General features: G+C 44.7%; 1 protein-coding gene across 1 annotated transcript in view; it reads right to left on the minus strand.

Moving 5' to 3' along the window:
- Positions 1-24766, minus strand: part of gucy1a2 (guanylate cyclase 1, soluble, alpha 2) — a gene marked incomplete at both ends in the record, with an annotated part of 345259 nt that overhangs the window by 211208 nt on the left and 109285 nt on the right. Inside the window, 1 exon segment of the mRNA XM_084335849.1 lies at positions 3426-4282. Coding sequence (XP_084191975.1) covers positions 3426-4282 — 857 coding nt within the window.

Consider the following 24766-nt stretch of genomic DNA (forward strand, 5'->3'; position numbering starts at 1 on the left):
GAACTGCCATAACATTGTGATATATTGAGTTATACACTGTGAGTAAATTTTTGAAGTAGAAATGACTATCCAGGTTGGGTATTGATTAAGGAGAACTAAGAAAGATGTTGTTGCTGTGAAAGTGAATTGTTATATTGTTTTTGTTTGAAATAATTGTCCTTGAAGGAAAGAGATGTCCAGCAGAAGGAAGGACTGAGAGAGAGAGAATATTTCTCTTCATGGAAAATAAATATTTCATCTTGTCTGACAAACTGAATTAACTTCTCAGGTGTTCTTTAGTAATGGTTTACCTTGGAGTAGGGGCGTCTCACCTATCCTGCTAGACTTGGGGAGGGAGGGTTTATGTTTCAGCTAAAGCTGTTGAGGGTTGAGCATAATTGTACACTTCAGGTTGCCACTGTGTCAGAGTTAAACCCTGAAGCCCACCTCGTCATATCTATTTATATTCATACTAACGGTAGAGTAGAGCAGGATAGTTACAAACATACTTACTGTACACACGTAGGTAGTGAGGCCAATTTAAATTTCCCCCATTTCACTGTATACTTGTGTAGCATCCTGAATATTCTGCTATTTATTCAGAAGTGCTGACTTAACCTGTTACTTCTCCTGTGTGCACAAAGACGTGATAAACAGTGTTCCTCTTTGATATCTCGCCCGGACTAATGATGCGAGGTGCTCTTCTTCCTCCGGCTTCGATATGGACCATTAACGTGACATTGAATCATCTTTCTTCCTGCCTTGAGTGTCCCATAGTGGGACCAGTTTGCGGGCACCAGCAGGGGGCGGTGGTGGCAGGCGGAGCGAAGGAGAAAGGAGCAGCGAGTGAGAAGCTAGTTACCTGGAGGGCGGAACAGGAGGAAGTCCTCTTCGACAGTGAACTCGAAGAGCCCCGTTGAAGAGCAACGGGAGATAACAAGTACTTTGCTATAACACGGGTTATCCTAGAAGTACAAGCGATAGAGAAGTGTGTGAATAAGTGAAACGGGTTATCCTAGAAGTACAAGCGATAGAGAAGTGTGTGAATAAGCGAAACGGAAAGAAGAACCAACTTCAGTAAATAACGTGTTATCCTAGAAGTTGAAGCGGTATATTAGCTTGCTGCTAACGGCTATAGTGACTCTGAGTACACCACAAGGCAAGCGTCGCTGAAGACAGGTGGTGCCTATAGCACGTTGCGTTAGCTGTATAGAAGACAGCAGGAGGGTCCACCAAGACCCACAGTTTAGCTGTGTTTAAGGTAGCAAACAGTTTGGAGCGCGCCAGCTCAGTCAGCAGCCCCGCAGTGGACGTCTCGTCGACGCAGCCGAGGACACCTCTTCTTCCAGCAGAGGTCGCCACAACACAGCACGCTCCTCCAGTTCAGCCACTGCCCCTGCTGCCTACCCCCGCCCGCTGGCTGTTCTCGCGGGATCGCCCGACGGCCATCTTGTCACCCGGACGAGGGGTGGTGAGAGTGGACCCGCCATCTCGGTTAAGTACAGCGGTACTTCGTGTGCCAAAACAATATTCATTTGAAGCGAACGCTAGCAACCAGCGTCTAGGGGTACCCCAACCATTATAAGCCGGCTTTAGCTTAGGTCTTTTATTTGGTAACGTGGGCCCACATGTGATTTATTTTTGTATGGTAATAATATTGTGATGTTCTTGAATTCCCATTGAACTCCTTAATATGTGCCTGGGTCTTTCCCTACTCAAAGCGGGGCTCTTGAATCAATGTACTGAGCACTAGGTGCCTATTTTGGGAATAGCGTCCCCTGTATTGTGAGTGAGAGCACCCAGTGCCTACTGTGATTATACTGCATATGAACCACATGAAGTTATCTTAAGAATCTGTAATTGCTACTTGACCAGGCCTTATATAAAAGAGACGTAGATGGGAGCACGGTGTGTGTGTCTATTACTGAGCCTTGTTCTAACCTTTGTTGACCGGGTAAATATAAGACTATCAGCATTACTATTTAACCCTTCCCACCCTATTCGTATCACATGGTTAAAGGTCTCTACAGGTTGTCAAGGAAGGGTACTGCTTTGGGGGAGCGCAATATCTTTAGTGAACTAACAGTCACCAGGTGTGGGAGGGCTAACGGAGGTACTGGGGGAAGTGAGAGTGTGTGGGGAGCTACTGCTGACCGCCCTGGAAGGCGAGGAGGACCAGAGTACCACCCGCCAGGTTAGTAAATCCTGGGCCCCATCCACTCCTGCTGCCCGCCCTCCAGTTCGACGTTCCGGGCCCAAAGACGGGGGTTCAGATAGATTAGAATCTACTGCATCCCGCTACCAGGTGGCCGTGTACAACCACTCCCATAAAGCAGGGATAATCCACCCTGCTACACTTGTATGCCGTGACAAATAAAACTCTTGACTTGACTTGACAATTGGGGACGGGGACTTAGCTCCTTTCGTCGTCTCAATATTCCAAGGTAAGAACACACCATATTAAGCCCTACAAGGGCGGGCATACTTACACCCGCTACAAAAGGAAAAAGGAACTAAAAACTAGATATCTAGTTTTTGGCGCTCAAGCGTTGGCTCTCAGAAACGAGATATCTCGTTATTATCGCTCAATGAGTTAAACATTACAAAAAGTTAACATTTTCTTTGCTAAAAGGTGACACCCTGTTTCTGAAGAGTGACTTTGGATTTTGAGGGTGCTCACTCAAGCTCCTTTCTGGTCCCAGTCAAGTTGTCCTGATATTAAAACAATGATAAATAAATCAAATAAACTAGCGCCCCCGTTTTCTCATATTTTATATTCAGATATATTGCCTATATTTTAGGGCTGTCCTCAACTAAGGATTTGGATAGTCGACTATGATTGGCCAAAATTTGCCGTTAGTCGAAACAAATTTAATAAAAGTATAATATTTTTTTATTTTATAAAATTTTGTATCGTTCCATTTGGGCTGTGGGGGGTGCTTAATGTCTGAAGGAGTCGACTGAAGGCTTCTTGTCCTCTGCAAAAGCATGCAATTGGTCAACTGATGGATACATCTTGATATTTGTCTAGTCTAGTGTGTTCATTAGATGGGTGAAATCCTCTTTCAGTGCCTCTGTGCCTGTTTTCGTAGGCAGTTAGCCTCTGGTATGCGTGCCATTAGCGTTAGCCACGCTTCTAGGCTTCTTTTCTTTTGGAAAGAATGATACAAAAAAATAATAAAATTTATTTATTTTTTATTCGACTAAGAGGTTGGCAGTCGACTACGGCTCCTTTCGACCGATTAGTCGACTAATCGACTAATAGGGGTCAGCCCTATATTTATTGTCTTCTTCTATTTCCCTGCCCATACCTGTACCCCCTCCCCCATGTTGCCATGATGCCTACATTTCCCCAAGGGGATCAATAAAGGAACGCTTGAATTGACTTGTGCACAAACACACACACACAGAGCAACATTCATCACTATTGAGGTCCGGCATCTTACCTTGTCCTTTTTCCCGGGCTGGGAGACGTCCGGTCGGGTCCGGATGGTGAACGGCGAGGCCAGTCTAAGCAGGATCCCCCGGAACGAGGGCTCTATCCTGGGAGAGGTGATCTCGAAGCAGTCGCTGAAGGAGAGGCTCCGGTGGGTCTCGATGCGCGCCTGCTTCCTCAGCCCCTCCCCCAACTGCAGCAACTCCATGTGGGGCCCCAGCACCAGGTGGAAAGGAAAGGCCCTGCAGAATGTGGCCAGGCCGATACACAGGTCGGTGGGATTGGTGGACAGGGAAAGGGGGGGCCTCCTGGAGGCCCCAGAAGGTGGCATGGGTAGGAGAGAGGAGGAGGAGGTCGTCTCTCTGATGAGGAAGGACAGGCAGACGGGCGGAGCGGAGGGGGCGGTGAAGTCACCGTCTGTGCCCGCGTGTTCCACAGCGTCCTCATTGGGCAAGACAGGCATTAGGGGCGGGGCTTCCTCCACCTCCACCTCCAAGTGGAAAATCCGGCGGGCAACGGCTCGGATCAAGCCGGGCATGGCCAATCCTGTGACGGGGGCAGGGTTTAAACAGTGGAGCAGTAACTCCCTGCTCTTCCCCTCACTCTCTCCTGTTTCTCTCCCTCCATCCCCCTCTCTTCCTCCTCCATCCTGCTCCTCCTCCTGAGGGGCTTTGCACTGGAAGGAGGGGCTCTCTGCAGAGGCACGGCGGCCAGTGGAGGTACGGATGTGTTCCAAGATGGCGTCAAAGCCGTTGAAGAAGTCCTGCAGATTCCCCCCCACGGCGCGCAGAACCCGTTCATTCTCCTCCAGGCATAGACCAAAGAACTCCTCGCCAAAGTGTTCCTGCACCTCCGAGAACGGGACTCCTGACAACAATACACACACACATAAATGGTAAGACACAACTCCTAACCACAAAATACACATACACACAGATATCTATGAATAATGTTATGTTCATGAGCAGTCAACCTAGGGGAAACACACCCAAAAAAACACTTGGCACGCACATACTGTAGTGTACCCTCCTATTATTACTACCAACCCACCCTAATATAGCAGCTAACACTGGCCCTGGGTGTATCTACTAAAAGCTAACATATGAGTATATCTACTAGAAGCTAACGTATAGGTATCAGTGGAGGTTTCTGTATGAATACTCATGAATACGCACTGCTTCACTAGTAATAGACAGACAAAAGCATAATACACATATTACATAAAAAATATACATTTTAATATATTTTATTTATTTAAAAAATATATAAATTTTTATTAGAATGTATATTTTCCTCTGTGAAAAACAAAATGCCAGTGAAAAAAGAATTTCACATATGGGGCATTCTGATCTGTTAAAAAGAAAATGTCCAAGTGACACACACAGCTCTGAGCTCCCATTCACTTACATTGTATGAGGCTCTGCTTCACTACTCAACGTAAGTGAATGAACGCCAAATAGCAGCTTTGATTGGACTATGGCAGTTTTATGGTCTGGCCCATGAAGCAGAGCCTCACTCATTCATTTTAATTAGACTTGAATGATTGACAGCTTTTACACCGTTTTGACACCAATCAGAGAACACCTGCTTGGTTATTGTTCTAAATTTTTCTCATGTGATGTCATCACCAGTAGGGGTGGGACAATACATCGATCCAGATCGATATATTGATCTATTATCAATGATCAAATAGGATCGATGCAACGTAAAAAGATCGATTCATATTGCGATACTCTTATTTTGAAAATCCCCTGGTGAGCATATCCGCCCGGCCGCAACAACAGTAGCCCAGCGTCTGTAGATGTTACAGCAGGGCTCCAGAGTCCGCCTATTTTGCGACCAGAAATAAGTCCCTGCTGTTTTTTCCCCACAACGGGTCAAATGCATCTAACATGCTTTGCATCCTCGCCGTTCCTTTATGCCCACGTTGCATTAAAGACCGAAATTAACGTTACGTTAGCGTAAGCTAACTAAGCTAAACTGATCAGAGCCATAGAGCGAACAGCAGAGTGGGGACTTGGGAGGGGATGGGGGGGGGGGGGGCATTCTCCCTGTGTGTGTCTGCATTTGGAAAGAGGGGTTTTAGGTTGTGTGTTGTGAGTTCCAAAAAATGTAACTTAAAGTTTAAAGCTCAATTTATCAAAACGTGGCACTTTACAGTGAACAGGAGGTCTATTTGTATTAAAAACAATAGATTGTCTTTCATTTAAATGTCTGGAAGAGCTCAAAAATAAAAATGTCAAATGATATTTCCGTTGCCTTTTTTGAGTTGATCTAAATGTTACTGATTGAGTTAAATGGGCATATGTACAACAGTATGTACAGGAGAAACCTTTTTGGAAATGGAAGATTGCTCCACTTCTACAAGGTCCATTTGCATGTTCTTATGTAGATGTATCTGGGGACATCTATGGATATCAGGGAATGCATTCCCAGTGTCAGAAATATAGTTTCTCTTACTAGGCTTGAGTAAATTGTAATGAAACAAAGGAGGATATCAATCCTCTTTTTTTTTCTTTTTTTCTTTCATCTTTGACGGTGAATAACACCATGCTAACATTGACCAGACATGGCAAATTCATTCAGCACCTTCCTGAGATCACGTGTACAAAATATCTAACCAAATGAATAAAGGGCAGATGATTTACAGGGTTTTTTGTAGATACAGTACTGAATTTTGCCATCCAGACATATGCAATTTTAAATATGAATATAGAATATCAGGCCTATAAATGACCTTATTATGGCCAAGTCACACATCTATGGATCCGGCCCTTTCCAATGGCAGAGTTCAATCTGGATTTAGTACCACCAGGCGCCCCTGACAGTGAAGCAAAAACCATGGATGAAATCTACTATAAGTACAGTTACTTTTTTATAATGTAAATATCTCTGCCATTTTTCATCAGATTGCAAGTTTTTTTGCTAGACGTTCACAGAAAGGTAATGAAACAAACTAACTACGTTCTATTTTATGGCAATAACGTTCAGGTTTGTTCGACTCGTGAGATATGATCCTGAAAATTATGGTAAAAAAAGTTTCACGCTGGAAGTCAGATGATTTACTGGCTGGTGTGAGCTGGGAAGTGTAGTTTTATGAAATTCGCAAGCTCATCGATAGGGTTAGGGTCTTTACTCTTGGCTACATTTGAAAAAGAAACACAACATTAATTAATACGTTGATTGATTTATGGCGTGATATCAATCTCGTACCGGTACTGGACTGCTCGGGGTTAAAGGGTTAAGTGTCTTGCTCAAGGATACTTCGACACGCTGCCCAGGAGGAGTGGGAATCGAACCGGGAATCTAATCGGGAACCTTCCAATTACCATATCTACTAGATGCTAACATATGGGTATATCGGCTAGAAGCTACATCAATCCAGATTGATACATCGATCTAATTATCAATGATCCAATACGATTGATGCAACGTAAAAAGATCGGTTCATATCGATACTCTCATTTTTTAAATCCTGTGGCGAGTCTCTCGCCCAAGCGCAGCTCTGGCAGCTAGATTTTCGCAAGATGATCACGCAAGATGTGAAAACAAACCATCTGGCAGAGTCAACAACAGCAGTAGCACGTGAAACGCCGGTGTGTGTAGAGACATTAAAGCAGGGCTCCAGAAGTGCGCCTATTTGGTCACATTTTGCTACCTGAAATAAGTCCCTGCTTTTTTCCCCGCAGTGGGTCAAATGCATCTACTGTAACATGCTTTGCATCCTCGCCATTCCTTTATGCCCACGTTGCGGTAAGACCTAAACTAACATTAGCTGCTTACGCTAAATAAGCTAAGATAGCCTCTCTCTCTCTTTGCTTTAAGCCATTCTCCCGTTCTGTGTGCACATTCGAAATCCCATATCTTGTCTTTGGAAAGACCAGATGAGGTCAGAGGAATAGTATTTACAGAGAATGGACAGATAATGGTGATATTTAAACATAAAAAATATAATACATAATAAATATATACATGATCATGCAACATAAACATCTTTTTGTAGGAACGGTTTGGGAGAGCGATGTAGGGAGGGGTTTTTAGGTTGTGTGTTGAGAGTTCCAAAAAATGTAACGCTCAATATATCAAAACTTTTAATTTAAATGTCTGGAAGACATCAATTTCACGAAGGCCTTCGACAGAGTTGAACATACAACATTGATGAGAACAATGGAAGAATTCAAAATACCAGTTTCTGACCGAAGAATAATTGCCAACTTATACTGGAGGCAGAAGGCTAATGTTAGAATAGGAAAGGAGAAATCAAGAGACTTCCCGGTGGAGAAGGGTGTAAGACAAGGATGCATCTTGTCCCCTGTACTCTTTAATATGTACAGTGAATCACTGATGAAAAAAGGTCTGAGAGGAGGGAAAGGAGTAAAACTTGGCGAAGAGAACATCACCAATATAAGATACGCGGATGACACTGCTATAGTCTGTAATTGTCACGCCGATCTACAGGACATGATGAATAAGCTGAATGTTGAATGCAAAAACTATGGAATGTCGCTAAACACAAAGAAAACTAAAGTAATGATCATTGAAAAAACACCAGGAACTGTTTGTGAAATACAGGTGGATGGAGAAAAACTTGAACAAGTGAAGGAGTACATGTACCTTGGAAGCTGGATCAGTGAAGGTGGAAGAGCTAACATGGACATTAAGAGAAGAACCGGAATTGCAAAGGGCGCATTCTGGAACCATAGAGAATTATTGAGAAGAAACATAAGTTGGAAAACGAAGACCAGGATTTTGGAAACGTATGTTATGTCAGTCTTTTCATACGGAGCAGAAGCATGGACGGCAAAGAGGATGATAGACTCTTTTGAAATGTGGACGCTGAGGAAGATGCTGAAGATAACATGGAAGGATAAGATCAAGAATGAGGAGGTACTGAGAAGAGCGGATATGCAAGGAGGACAGCTGCTGGAGAGGTTGAAAAAGAGAAAGATGGAGTTGTGCAGGCATGTTCTGAGAGGATGCAGCGGGGAGATGTTCAAGAAGGTGTGATGGGGAAGGTGGATGGAAAGAGAGGAAGTGGAAGACCAAGAAGAGGCTGGGTAGACGACGTCTGTGATTGGAGCGGAGTGAGAGGCGGAGTCACGGAGTTGGAGAGAAGAAGTGGGGACAGAATGGGTTGGAGAGTGATAGGCAACCTTCGGAACAAAGAAGCCACCTAATGATGATGAAGAGCTCAAAAATAAAAATGTCAAATGATATTTTCGTTGCCTTTTTTGAGTTGATCTAAATGTTACTGATTGTGTTAAATGGGCATATGATATCGTCTCGTATCTATCGCAGGCACCTGAATTGAATTGACGTATCGTGGCAGACTTTGTGATATCGGAAAATATCGTATTGTTGTCCAAAGAATCGATGTTGATTGAATGATGAAACTGGTGATTCCCACCCCTAGTATTTACTAGAAGCTAACATATGAGTATATTTACTAGAGTATTTACTTGATTTTGCAGCTGCTTTTCTCAAAAACTGTGATCCAATTTGCAGAGTTTATGTGATCTTTTGTTTTAAAATTGCGGGAATTGACAGAAATAGATCAAATTGCGGGAATTGACAAAACCTGCAAGTCAAGGAAAACAGAGTGGTTATCTTTCATCATCGTGGGATTTCCATAGTAATAATTTCATGATAAGACCACATTTCCCATAAACCCTGTCACTTGCCATTTGTTTTGAAGAACATGAAGAGTCTTGCTAAGTTCTGTGTGTAAGTACTTATGAATACTTCCCCTAACCATTTTGTGACCTCAGGCTACAGATGCATTTGTGATGTAAGTAAGTTACTTGACTTTATATGTGTTATGTTCCACCCAGTCCTGCCCTCTTCCCTCCACACACACACACACACACACACACACACACACACACACACACACACACACACACACACACACACACACACACACACACACACACACACACACACACACACACACACACACACACACACACACACACACACAGACAGACAGACACATACACACATAAACAAACACACACAGACAGACACACACACACACACACAGACACACACACACAGACACACATATACACACACACACAAACACAGCAGATGTTGGCTGTCTGATCAGTCAACACATACCAATTCGAATCACAACAAAACAGCCAACACACACAGGTGTGGTATATATCTATAGAGAGAGAGAGAGAGAGAGAGAGAGAGAGAGAGAGAGAGAGAGAGAGAGAGAGAGAGAGAGAGAGAGAGAGAGAGAGAGGAGAGAGGGTATCAACGTGAGCTAATGGTAGCTAGTTAGCCACCATCCAGGTATCAACGTGAGCTAACGGTAGCTAGTTAGCCACCATCCAGGTAGCAACGTGAGCTAACGGTAGCTAGTTAGCCACCATCCAGGTATCAACGTGAGCTAACGGTAGCTAGTTAGCCACCATCCAGGTATCAACATGAGCCAGTTGCATTAGGATTAAAAAATGTCAACACTCACTCACCCCGTTTTATATTACATTCCCAAAGAAGTGCCTCTGTCTCTCGTCTCGTTGTGCTGGATGAAGTCACTGGCGACTCGACTCGTGGCTTTAATTGTCCAAATGCATACAGGTTAGTGTGACGCTAAGACATCTGTGTTCTCCTCACGTGACTCAGAATAGCCAATCAACGGACTGCCTCCCCTGCCCTCTGCTGGCGCGTGCTGTGTGTGCAAACAATATACTCGTTATCACCATACATAACGCTCACTTATATTGAAACACGTTGAGATTAAGGCCGTTCTTTCAACCTGAAAGTGCACTTTCTTCAACCTCGAAGTAAACAAATCACAGAACGGTAGCCACTGCCGGCACCATCCAGGTATCAACGTGAGCTAACAGTAGCTAGTTAGCCACCATCCAAGTATCAATGTGAGCTAACTGTAGCTAGTTAGCCACCATCCAAGTATCAATGTGAGCTAACGGTAGCTAGTTAGCCACCATCCAGGTATCAACGTGAGCTAACCGTAGCTAGTTAGCCACCATCCAGGTATCAACGTGAGCTAACGGTAGCTAGTTAGCCACCATCCAGGTATCAACGTGAGCTAACGGTAGCTAGTTAGCCACCATCCAGGTATCAACGTGAGCTAACGGTAGCTAGTTAGCCACCATCCAGGTATCAACGTGAGCTAACGGTAGCTAGTTAGCCACCATCCAGGTATCAACGTGAGCTAATGGTAGCTAGTTAGCCACCATCCAGGTATCAACGTGAGCTAACGGTAGTTAGTTAGCCACCATCCAGGTATCAATGTGAGCTAACGGTAGCTAGTTAGCCACCATCCAGGTATCAACGTGAGCTAACGGTAGCTAGTTAGCCACCATCCAGGTATCAACGTGAGCTAACGGTAGCTAGTTAGCCACCATCCAGGTATCAACGTGAGCTAATGGTAGCTAGTTAGCCACCATCCAGGTATCAACGTGAGCTAACGGTAGTTTGTTAGCCACCATCCAGGTATCAACGTGAGCTAACGGTAGCTAGTTAGCCACCATCCAGGTATCAACGTGAGCTAACGGTAGCTAGTTAGCCACCATCCAGGTATCAACATGAGCCAGTTGCATTAGGATAAAAAAATTTCAACACTCACTCACCCCGTTTTATATTACATTCCCAAAGAAGTACATTTGTCTCTCGTCTCGTTGTGCTGGATGAAGTCACTGGCGAGTCGACTCTGGCTTTAATTGTCCAAAATGCATACAGGTTAGTGTGACGCTAAGACCTCTGTGTTCTCCTCACGTGACTCACAATAGCCAATCAACGGACTGCCTCCCCTGCCCTCTGCTGGCGCGTGCTGTGTGTGTGCACTACAACCAATGCCGTCCCTGTCAAAAACTCCGTTTCAGTGTAATAGAAACTGAAACCCAACTGTGATTTTGACGGTATTGATTTTCAATACCGTCGGTATTTCTAAATACCGTGGTATACCGTAATACCGTCATACCACCCAAGCCTAGGCCCACTTGACCACATTATTGTCGCCCTATAGCCTAATTCTGTTAACAGGTTATGGGCCCAGATAACGCTGGGGGCGAAATAATAACGGTACTGTAGCAAGCTTAGCTGAAGTATAGGCTAGGTTAGCGCCGGGAGCACCGCGTACCACGAACGAAGAGGATGAAAAACAAGAGAAGGGGCAAATGGCCGACATTCAATGGAAAAGCAGAGGACTATGAGCTCTGGGAAGAGCGCATGCTATGCTGCATGCACGGAGCGGGACTGAAGGAGACGATCCTGGCAGCCCCCACGGGAGAACTGACGGAGGAAGAGCAAGCCCTGGACGACCAGCGTAATGCAAACGCGTACTGTGAGTTAGCGCCGCTGCTCGACGACACCAGCTTGGGGCTGATATTCCGCGACACTAAAGACAGAGGCCGAGAAAGCCTGGAGGTATTGAGAGAGCATTACATAGGGCGAGGAAGACCCAGAGTCGTGGCTCTCTACATAGCACTAACGGGCCTGAGGAAGGGGCCCACCGAGACTGTGACCAAATACGTCAATAGAGCGGAGCAGATCACGACGCCATTGAGGAGTGCCGGAGAAGCACCAAGCGATGGGCTAATGATGGCGATGATAATGAGAGGACTACCGGAGCTGTACAAACCGTTCACACTCCTGGTAACACACGGTTAAACGGACATGACGTTTGGACAGTTCAAGGCTAAGACACCCACCCAGCCGCCGCGGAGGAGGGGGAGAGGGTGCTAAAGGAGGATAAAGGTAAACATTTTCTTGTAGAACCTGACGGTACCCGGTTTGACATAAAGATGTACCAGAGAATATATTATCTGAAAACGGAGTGTAATGACAACGACCAGTGTAATGATAATGATGATGTGTGTAGCGGGACGGCCAGTCACGATATTCAGACATGGCACGAGATTATGGGTCATTGTAATTACGAGGATTTACTGAAACTGCAAGTTGTGTCAGAGGGCATGCACATTGAAGGGGAAAAGCGTAGACCTGACAAAAATTGTGCAATGTGCAAAACGGGGAAGTTTACTCAACCGAGATACAGAAATCCCACAGACAGAGTAAGGGTACCACTTGCACTAGTTGACATGGACCTAGCAGGCCCAGTAAGCAACGAGTCCATAGGAGGTTTTAGATATGTACAGTCTTTTACAGACGTGTGTACAGGGGCAGTGTTTGTTTACTTTCTCAAAGCAAAGAGTGACACACTCCAGGCCACAGAGAAATTCCTGGCAGACGTAGCCCCTTATGGTACAGTAAGATGTTTGACGTCCGACCACGAAACAGAGTTCACAAACAGAGAGTTCCAATCACTGTTGAGAAGGTATAAGATAATACACGAGACGTCACGTCCATATTCCCCACACCAGAACGGGGTGGCAGAGAGGGAATGGCATACCCTTTTCGAAATGGCTAAGAATAAGCTAGCAGATAGTAACTTACATAAGAGCCTATGGCATTATGCAGTGCAAGAAGCCGCTTACACCAGAAACAGAAGCTTTAATAAGTACTTGGGCACCACCCCGTATATACAGCACTGACAGGAAAGAAGTGTAATCTAGCCAGAATGCACCGATTTTGGATCAGTGTGTTATGCGTACCTGCAGGACAGGGGAAAACCCAAGTCCAAGGGTGTAAAAGGATTTTTCGTAGGACACGACAAAGGAAGCCCTGCTTTCCTAGTTTATCATACCGGTAACGGGAGAGTGCAGAAACACATCCTAGTCAAGTTTGTCATGAAGACAACCTGTGAGAGCGAGACGCAGAGGAGCCAGAGCTGGACTCCAGAGCAAGGTGTGTAGAAACAGAGACACATCAACCCAGTGTACTTAGTACAGTCGTGCAGACAGACAGTCAGCAACCCCCAGAGGGCGATGACGAGGAGCACCCGAGGGTGACGTCAAGTGCCCCAAGCAGTGGGAGGTATCCCTCAAGGGAACACAAACCCCCAAAATATCTGACAGACTATGCCAGGAAAGGGAGTGACGAGGAGGACAATACACCTACCCCCGTTACAGGGTAGTCAGTGGGGTAAACCCGACCTTTAAAGAGGCCACATTGTCCCCCGAAGAGGGCAGACAGACAGTGGGAGGGAAATGGGTGTATTCAACCAAGTTAACAGAGGGCAGACAGACAGTGGGAGGAAAATGGGTGTATTCAATCCACGAGGGTATTGAAGGCCACGGCAAATACAAAGTATGGTTCGTAGAAAATTGCTTAAATGCTGAAGGAGGGTACCCCATGTTTAAATAATGAAGAAGGGTGACAAATTGCTTAAATGCTGAAGGAGGATACTCCAGGTTTAAATACGGGAGGAGTAGAATCCAGGTTTGAATACTGAAATGAATCCTATGTTTAATTCCATGTTTAAATACAGAAATGGGTCCCATGTTTAAGTACAGAGGTGGATGAGTTACCATGTTTAAAATACTGAAAATTGTGTGGAGGTATCCCAGAGGAGATATGTGAAAAAGCTCCTGAGATGTTTTGACTGAAGTAAGAGATGTATAGATAAACTGTGGGTAGCTTCATTTTGTTAGGCCACCGGTACTCGCCCTGACTTATGTTTTTGTAGTGAGTAAGAGTGTCACAGTATTTTTGCTGACCCCACAGAGAAGCATTGAACTACGTCAAAAATATGTTTTTCGTTATCCCAGAGGTGCAGCAGATGGACAGCGGTGTTTCATAAAAGACAGCAAAGGTTTAAGGCTTAAAGCCCACAGTGATACTATCAGCCTGTGAAGCTGAGTATATGTTTCTAGCTATGTCAATGCAAAATGTGTTTATCTAGAACAACTGTTCGAAGTGATGGAGAAAATATTATGAATATATTGCTCAAAAATGTAGTAGGTAATTGAAATGTACCCTCTATGCTGAATATGGTGCTTTTGTAGATGATGGGCGTTCTGTCAACACCGTTTAAAATGATGGACATTGTGTATATATGGAGATTGTTGTTTATGAGGACAACCAGGGGACCATTGTGATTGCTAGGAACCCAATGTGTCAACATAGATGTAAACATGCCATTATAGAAAATATCATCTCATCAGGTATGTCATCAGAGAAGAAAGGATGACACCGGTTTACTGTCCAATGGACGACAGAGTAGCAGACACTATGAGGAAACCTGTTTCAAATTGAAGGGATTTGCAAGGGTCATGTTTAATGTGAAGATATTGACTGTCATACCCTGTTGATGTTTTTGGGATTATATTATTTCCTTTTTAAAATGTGTTTCCAAGAAGTCAGCCAGTATGCTAAACCCTAAGTGGGAGTGTTGAAGGCAGAGGTTCTGTGTAGGATTGTTAGTAACTGTCTAACTGCATATATAACTGTTCACACTGATAACCTGCATATATAACTGTGTCCACTGGAGGGCGCCCTAGGCGGAGACACTCAGGAGTACTACCAGGTGGTGAGTATAAGTAGCTATGTCTCCTCCCACTTCTTTCTCCCCCCCCCCATGTATCTCAGTGAGAGAAGACCTGTAGAACTGCTGCTTTCCATGTGAATAATGAACCACGCCGATTAAGGGCTCAAGATAGAAACCATGGCCCTCATTTATCAACGTTGCATACGCACAGATATGTGCTTAACCCGTGCGTATGACCATTTCTAAGCAAAGTGTGGGATTTATCAATTTAAACGTGAACTTGACTTTGTGCGTATATTTACGCACAGCTCGGAGCATGCATAGCTGACACCCAGTGGTAGAATATTGTTACTGCAGACGGACGGCATATGCGGTCCTCAGTTCATGCATTAATTTCAACGTGGAAATAAGCTTTCGTGCATTACTCCCGACACTGGCGCGTGTTCTGTATGAACCGTAATTCATTATAGTTCATTGTGAAATAGCGACAGTAGTGTAATTATAACGGGCTCATGCGCGAACAAGAGGTTGGCTTGCTTGTTTGGCACGGGGGGCAGACGCAGAACACCTAGCCCCTTTCGTGACTGTGATGCACTGAGTGAATCCACAGTCACTTGCTCCTCAATAGGAAACCAACCTAGATTTACCCTGAATGACTGGTTCTGACCGAACCGTTCGTTATACAAGAATCACAGAGACGTTTCAAAGGTACTCACAGTTGCACAAGGGTTTCGGACAGAAATATGGGATGGTTTGAAAGTTCTGCGTTGCTAATAATTTTTTATTTTTTTTTCATAAACTGGTCAACACTGCATTATTTCCGGCGTTGTGTGCATGATGCGCATGCGCTGTGATCACACCAGGCAGCCAACGACGGAAATAATGCCGTGTTGACCAGTTTATAAAAAATATTTAAAATGTTTATTAGCAACGCCGAGCTTTCAAACCATCCCGTATCTCTGTCCGAAACCCTCGTGCAACTGTGAGTACCTTTGACATTTCTCTGTGATTCTTGTATAACGAACGGTTCGGTTAGAACCAGTCCTTCAGGGTAAATCTAGGTTGGTTTCCTATTGAGGAGCAAGTGACTGTGGATTCACTCGGTGCATCACAGTCACGAAAGGGGTTACAGAACACCCACCTCCAAACGCGATTAAATATTGTTTCAAATAAAAAGCGACATACTATTATTTTGTGTCATGTTTCCAAATAAGATTGGCCACAACGAAATGTTTTCTACTTCAATTGGTTGGTTAGAATAGATTACCTCGCTCCGTTGAAACTTCACTGAGACTAGTAACAGTAAAAGACAGTATTTTTTTTGTGAGCTCCGCGCACAGACATGATAATAATAATAATAACAATAATAATAATAGAGCTTAATTTTATATAGCGCCTTTCAAGAGACCCATGCAAGGTCGCTTTACATAGATAGGGGGGGGGGAAATAACAAAGTAATAAACATAGTGGACAGACTATGTAAATATGATGATGGGATTCAAGTTCATGTTTGTATTGATCACATAGGCAGGCTACACATGGCGTATAGGCTACATCATACATGGCAGTGAGATTCATTGTTCTTGTATATGCTCTCGTATTATTGTTTATATAGGCTACCCAATACTGACATCAAAATAGATTGTATGCCTCTAGAAATCATATGCAGCAGGTAGAAAATTGATGGAAAATCCGTCGCGATTTGGAATAAAATTGAGGAGAACTTTAATCCCTGGGTATTAATCGAACAAAACGGAAAAAGGCAGTCATATTCCAGCACGGGCTTTATTAGTTAATATGGTCTTTAAGAGATATCATATCCGACATCACCGTACGTGTACATGTCTGTCAGCCTGTCTCGTATTTCTCCATAACACGCTTCCCTCGGGTCAGTCCATTATTTCACATCCCATGGGGGTGTTTCATTACCATATATGGATAATCGGGGCGGTTCTGGTATGCAAATACTTAAAACCATGAACGAGCTCAAGCGTAGGATCAAAGTGATATTTATCAAGACAGGTATGCGTAGGACCTGTGTATGCACGTGTGATAAATCCTGTTTTCTTTGTGCGTGCACACATTCTAAATTCTGTGCTTACGTATGAAAATAGAATACTTTCTAAGAATTTTTTATAAATGAGGGCCCATGCCTCTTGACCACATTATTGTCGCCCTATAGCCGAATTCTGTTAACAGTTTTCTCCACACAGAGTCCTCTTTTCCATTTAGCTTGCCCACATTGAGAGCTTTGACACAACATTTGTAAAAAAAACTTTGCCACCGACAGTATATAAATCCAGTCCTTTCGAACATGTTTCGTCCAAAAGGCGCCCAGAACAGCCATTAACATCTGTATAAAGTTCCACCTCTGGAAAAGGGTCCTCTTCATCCAGGATCTCCTCCCCCACACAGTACATCCTCAAAAGTTTAAAATCTTCCAAAGACAGTCTTTCAGCCCACCGTCTTAAAATATAATCCATTTGTCGAACTGAATTCAGACCCAGCAGTTTAGCCACAGCACGTCCATCCTCTAACCTTGGCCCAGCTACATCCACAATTTTCCCCAGCGTGAGTATTCCGTTTTTGCTCAGTATGTGTCTGAGGCCTGGTGTTGAACTGTCCGTAATGTCCATTCTTGCCCCACCGACAAGAGGTTCCTCCAACAACCAATACATTGAAAGAGCAGGCTCAGACGTTTTCCTTTTAAATAAATTCCATGCTTTAAAAACCCCTTTGTAGAATGGAGACAATTCTGACAAATTTAACAAATGACCATCCATTAAAAACAAACCAGCATCAAAACCGAACCCATTTACCCTCCTTAAAATGACACTTGCAACATTTCTCCACACAAGAATGTTGCCTGTATATGTGAGGTACTTTTGTACAAACTGAAGACGGAAGGTTGCCATTCTACTCTCTATGTGTATTAACCCTTGCCCCCCCTCATCCTTAGGCAAAAAAAGAACAGCTTGAGGTACCCAGTGTAACCTGTCCCAAAAAAAATCCACTAAGATGGCTTGCAAGCTTTTTATCAATCCACTAGGTGGCTCCATACAAGCTAAACGATGCCATAATGCAGAAGCTACCAGGTTGTTTATTATCAAAACTCTTACTCTAAAGGACATCTTTGGTAACAACCACTTCCATTTATCTAATCTTCCTTTAATTTTTTCCATCAGCCCTTCCCAATATTTTTTTACTGTTGTCTCATCACCTAAAAAAATTCCCAGATACTTGATACCTCCTTTTTTCCATGTTAAGCCCCCTGATAAGACTGGTAAACCACCAGACCACCTGAATGAATGAATGAATGAAAACTTTATTTAACAGATTGCAGAATGGGTACAATACAGTACAGCTCAATACATACAATTGTTAAGGGGATGCAGACCTGAAAAAGACGTTTGTCTTGTTTCCATCAGGGTCCCCCATTTTCAATTCATATAGACATTTATGACATACACAACATACATGACATTTATGGCATAGGGACATATAGGTATTTAGTACTTATACATTTGTGACATAAACGGTATTCAAATATACAGTACTGTTACCCCTAGATCCTGACAGAGTATATACATATGATGGGGAGGGGACTGTACATTAGGAGGGGGTGGGTGGGTGGGAGAGAAATATACATACGGCGGGGAGGGAATATGTACATGCGGTGGGGAGGAGACTGTCTATTAGGAGGTGGTGGGGGTTTTGGGCATTTATGGTGGCCAGTTTCGAATTGCAGCCTCCCGTAGGTGCTCTTTAAGAGCGGTTTTGAATGTGGGTAGGGATTCACATTCCTTTACAGCTTTGGGTAGGGCGTTCCACATTGATGTGGCATAATTGCGAAACGTGTTTAGTCCCTTGTTTGAGCCGAATCTGGGTTTAACATGATTTGTTGAGCTTCCTCTGGTGTAGTGGTTGTGGTATTCACTGACCTTTGGGAAGTATTTTGACATGTACATGGGTACCTTAGTCGTATAGTGTATCTTGTAGACCAGGCCCATTGCAAGTTGCTGTACTCTGTCGTCTACTCTAAGCCATCCTAGGTTGTCAAAGTGGGCAGGGGTGAGGTGGGTTCTGGGGGTAAGGTCAAGTAGTCTGACCAGTTTGTTTTGTGATGTTTGTAATTTTGTTTTAAGCGAATTTGAGGTGCTTTGGTACCATGAGGTGCACGCATAGTCGTAGTACCCTTGAATGAGTGCTCCTGCCAGAGTCTTCAGGGTATTCTTGTTTACCAGAGAGGAGATCCGGTACAAGAATCTAGTTCGTTGGTTGACTTTTTTTATTACATTGGATGCCATTTTGTCACAGGAAAGATTTGCCTCTAGGATGGAACCCAGGTAGGTAATTTCGTCTTTCCTTGTGACAATATTGTCACCCACTGCAACTGAGAAGCCGTCGGTCTTGCTGAGTTTGTTATTTGAACCGAAGAGAATGGACTCTGTTTTGCCCATGTGTAATGATAGTTTGTTATCAGCGAGCCATATGCAGATTTTGTCTAGTTCCGAGCTGAGGGTTTTTTCAACCTGCAACTTGTTCTTGTCAGAGACCAGCAGGGCTGAGTCGTCCGCAAACAGGAACAAGTTGCAGTCACAGGCTGACGACATGTCATTTGCATAAATTAGGAAGAGTAGTGGTCCTAGTATGCTTCCTTGTGGAACACCACAGCTCACCTCCCCACTGCTAATGCTTCGCTTTCCTCAGCCTGTATACTTCTTGGTCAGAAAAACGACCATCTCCTTTACAATTCATATTATTCCTGGGTGACACAATGAACAGCTCCCTATCTGGAAAGAACTTTCCTATTTTTACACCCTTCCTGTTTTTTGTTGTCTGTAAAAACATTTTCATTTTAGCCAATCCATAGGAAAATTTTGCTTTTGCATCTAAAGATGCATCACTCCCCCAATCATCAGACTAATCTCCAGAGCTTCCATCCGAGTCCGACCCTGTACCCTCCTGTGTACTCTGTGTACTACTGATTACTTTGTTCACATCCGCTTTCTTACCTTGAGAGCTTGTCAACCTGTCTACTTCTGACTTTCTTTTCTGCCAAACGACCTTCAGCTTGTTCTCCTCCTCCTCCATGTCAATATCCACAACCACTACTTCCTCCACTCTGACCTCCCCACCTGTGTTCTTTGACTCTGTTTCATCTACAGGTCTACTTTCCTCTTGGTTACTTATAATGTCCTTGCTGACACAAGCCCCTCCACCCTGTCCTTGCAGATCAACTCCATCTTCACCATCCACCCCATTTTCACCTCCATTCTCTTTATTCTCTTCCACCACGACCTCCCCCCCCCCTCATTTTCATCCCCACCAGCTTTTCCCTGTACTGCTTCACCTGCCTTGCCTGTGCCTTCCTCGTTTTTATCACTCCTATCTGTTCCACTAACCGTTTCAGAAGCCTCTCAACCACCCCTCTTCCCCTGTTCTCCACCACCCTCAACAACTTGATTCAAACCCCATGCTGTTTTACCTTTCTTTGTTGTGCCCTTCCCAGCATTTTCCCACTACTAGGCCCCTCTCCTGGGCAAGCCTTTCTCAGATGCCCCTCTTTACCACAACCAAAACATTTCATATTCTGCGTTGTTGCAAATATGACATAATCAAACCTGTCTACTACCACTTTAAAATTCAAATCTAGCTCCTCCTCGCGTTTGTTCATTATTATGAACGTCTGCCTTCTATGAGAAACCACATGTTGCAATTCAGGCGCTTTGCAACCTGATGACATCTTTTTTATTGGAGATACAATTCTTCCATATCTGGAGAGTTCTCTCAAGATAAGCTCATCACCTATCAACGGGGGAACATTCGCCAAAGTCACCTTTTTCGCAGGTGTTGTGAGCGGCGTTACCGACACGAACGTGTCGTTTATTACTAGACCATTGATAATGACTTTATTTGCTTTTGTCGTAAATTAATTGAATCAAAAAAGTATGGTACAAGTAAGGGTTTTAAGGAGACACAGGGTCATAGCTAAAAAAGGAAGGACCTCGAGTCAAAAGCAAACAGTAAGGAATGCATTTTTGTTAATGGTTGAACTAACTGTCCCCACATCCCCCCTAGCGAGGTTAGTAACGCCATAAAAACCTACCCCTCCGACACCAGGAGGAGGGGTTGGTGTATTTTAGGGTAGGAACAGACCAAACCATGGTGCTATTCTCCTCTGGTGACAGTTTAAGTCTTCTGCCAGGAAGACAGATAGATGGTTACAGGGTCGCATTCCTTAGAACAGTTGGTGGTTTAGATGTGAGTAGGAGATAGAAGGCTAGGAGGAAATAACTTAGCAGCTGGTCTAAAACAGTTAATGACTTAAAAAATGCAGAAAGTTAAGACTCAAAAATAAGCAAGTTATTAAGCAACAGATAACTATAGGAGACAAATCAAGACAGTACAAGCACAATGACACTAAAAAGGAGACTAATTGATCACTGCTAAAGGGAAAAACCACATAGGTTCCTCTCAAAATTGGAGAAAACATATCATTGTTACATAAATAGAATTCTAGTTAATTTAGGAATAATAGTTAAAGACCATTACCAGCGAGAGACTAAATTAAATAACACAGGATTTAGAACTTAAAATAAGATTAAAACAAACTGTTATCCTTTCTCCTAATACATTAATTAGATAATGGAGTTTTGCATCAAACAGTATATAAGGAAACTGTGGCCACAATGATCTAAATCTGAATTATACTATAAGATTTAGATAGTCTAGCACAATCTGGAATGGAACAGTAAAAAGCATTTAGCAAAGTAGTGTGTGTTCATTTAGTAAAAATGCTAAATACTATGAATTGAAAATGGGTGATCCTGATGTAAACTTTTCAAAGAGGGATTTTGCAAATCTAAATCCCTTTGGCAAAGTGGTGTGCTTGTGCTGTGTTATAACCATTCTGCAATCTGTTAAACAAAAGTATTCACTCATATATTTTGATCAAACAATAACTGTGTAGTCTTTGAAAAACGGCCCGAAATAAGTTACTTCACCTCCTTATTTGGAGAGGAAGACAGTCTCCTAGAGTGGTAAGCCAATCACATTGGAGTCCTTGGCATGTGACATCACATCTCAGGGACTCGATCAATGGGGGATGGGTTGTTCTAGTCCCTATATTTACCACAGATCTGAGACCTGAGAGAGACGGACGGAGACCAGGAGCAGACCACGAGGACGAAACGGAGAAAGCATCTTGAGAAAACCTCACCCGCGCTGAAAACTTATCCAATCGAGACGTGCTGCAGATGCTGTTATAGAATAGGAAAAGTTGACAAGAACTTTAAGCTGTTTGGATCTTCCAATAAACGACGGCCAGACTGTCTTTGTACCTTAGCGCCTGGCTCCGACTCCAAATCATTTATAAGACAATTGAACAGAACGTGTGAGTACAACAGCCAAGTACTAGAAAGAGATCCACTATACGATTAGAAATACACGTCAATCTGGAGCCGTTTTCCTGAGCTGAAAATCCACTATACCATCCTTCGAAGACAAATCTCTCATTGGCAGAGCAACGACGTTTTCAACGACTGTCTACTCTACACTCTACTCTACGGACATCCAAACGCCGGCGGAGAATAGACGGTAAGTTGCGTCATGAGAAATGGGTTTAGGAAGATGCTGGGTGGACAGCTATGGACTGGGGGTTGTGAAAAGGCATCTAATGACATCAAAACAGCCGACGTTTGGCTCCAGTTCTCACATGACTGGACTGGCGTCAGCTGTTGTGATGAAGAGTTAGATGCTGGGAGTCGGAGGAAGGACGCGGGCAGTTGGAACAGGACTCAATCATAAATGTAATAGACTAGATTGTGTTCGTTCGGCCGCATCGTCAGAAAGGTAAATTGCTTTTTCCGTGCTAATCAATCACGAACTTCACTCTTAGAATCGGCACGCATGTACGGACGAGTTTAAAAAGACGTTTTGAGACGGATCTGATATGGTGGCCCGACGTTAATCTGCTTATAGAATTCGCAAATTTGTACGGATTCATAGGAAGGCATTTGGTCGATTGAGTGCGAGACGTATAGTTTCCTCAACGATGCTTGAATGTCAAAGATAGAGAGGCTGAGAAGAGGTTTGATGGGGGTAAAAAGTAGAAAGTAAGCCGTGGGATGGAGCACTTATTGAAACTGCGCTTAAAATAAAATTAAAAGAAGGGCACTTAGAAGCATTATGAGTTAGTATATAAAGCACTGTTTAGTAGCGGGGCTAATAGAGACCTGTGTAGAAATGTATAAAAATATGGGTAAGGGATGTAAATTGAGATATGCATTAATTCGATGTGATGAGGCACTGATGCGCCAGCTTAACATTTAGCGTCACGAGGTGCGGCGGAAACCGTGATAGAAAGTTGCCGTTGGAACCCGTGGGCTAGTGTGATGCTGGGAGCCGGTGGAGCTTATAGCATCGTGTCGGGTGGCTGGAAAGCTACCGGGCGGGGCTACATGCTGTGTTGAGCTGCCCAGGGCTGAAGGTTATTATAATATTGGATGAGAGTATGTGTGTGATTGTGGCGTTGTATGAAAGAAAATGGGGATGAGTTGTTTAGGAGGTTAGGAATGAATGAATGAAACAGATAATTTTGTAAACAAATGAAGTCCCGTGACGAAGCCTCGCGTGTTGCTATTCTGGTGTCCAACGAGATCTCAGGAATGGCGGACGTGACGTAGTTTCGGGGATGACGTCTGCAGGAAGCCGGCCTGCAAGACGAACTACAATTCGGTGCGGGGGATTCTGGGTGTTGGGGTTAAAATTGAGAGGGCACGTGGGCTGGCGTGCTACGTAATGGTGCACGTGTTGTTAGAAGGTTGAGGGCGCCTCCTGCAGGATGTTTGGGGGTACTGTGGTGCAATAGAAGTGATGTGCGGAAAAATGCAGCAGGGGGCGATGTTGTCATAGGAATTAATATAGCCTCTGTTGTGCCACGGTCCCCTTTGCTGTGAGGGGTGCTTTTAAATCTCCCTCCCTCCCTCCTTCTCCCTCCCTCCCTCCTCCCTCTCCTCTCCTCTCCTCTCCTTTCCTCTTCTCTCCTCTCCTTTCCCTCCCTCCCTTCCTTCCCTTCCTCCCTCCTTTCCTTTCCTCTCCTCCTTCCCTCTTCTCCCTCCCCCCCCTCCCCCCCCCCTTCCCTCCCTCCTTCCCTCTTCCCCCTCCCTCCCTCTTCCCTCCCTTTCCTCTCCTCTTCTCTCCCTTCCTCCCTCCCTCCCTCCCTCCTCCCTTCCTCTCCTCTCCTCTCCTCTCCTTTCCTCTCCTCTCCTCTCCCTTCCTCCCCTTCCTCCCTCCTTTCCTTCCCCCTCCCTCCCTCCTCCCTCCCTCTCCCTCTTCTCCCTCCCCTCCCCCCCCCCCCCTTCCCTCCCTCCTTCCCTCTTCCCCCTCCCTCCCTCCTCCCTCCCTCTTCTCTCCCTTCCTCCCTCCCTCCCTCCCTCCCTCCTCCCTCCCTTCTTCTCCCTTCTCCTTTCCTTTCCTTCCCTGTCTCCTTCACTTCTCTCCTTCCCTCCGTTTCTCTCCCTTCCAATCTCCCTCGCTTCTCATTCCCTCCCTATGTGGTACAGTCAGCAGAAGTTTAGTGTGAACCCGCCTCCGCCCCATCCTCTCCTTCTCCCCCCCCCTCCTCCCCCCCCCTTCCCTCCCTCCTTCCCTCTTCCCCCTCCCTTCCTCCCTCCCTCTCCCTTGAACCCCCCTCCCCTCCTCTCCCTCCCTCTCCCTTCCTCTCCACTCCTCCCTCTCTCCCTTCCTCCCTCCCTTTCCCTTCTTTCCCCAGGAGTACCCCCCCCTACAGTGATGCACCCTTCCCCCCCTTTCCCTAGACGCCTCCCTCCCCTCCCTCCCTAGTGTATCGTTCCCTCATTTCCGTTTATGCTATGGTATGTGCCCCCCGCCCCGCTGTAGGATTGAGATATCAGTTCTCTCCGCCAGAGGGGTGGGACCCAGTGCGGAAATGGTGCGCTTTTTGCCCCCCCCCCCCCCCCCGT

This window comes from Notolepis coatsorum, assembly GCF_963971535.1.
Source record: "Notolepis coatsorum genome assembly, chromosome: 1".
Lineage (NCBI taxonomy): Eukaryota > Metazoa > Chordata > Actinopteri > Aulopiformes > Paralepididae > Notolepis > Notolepis coatsorum.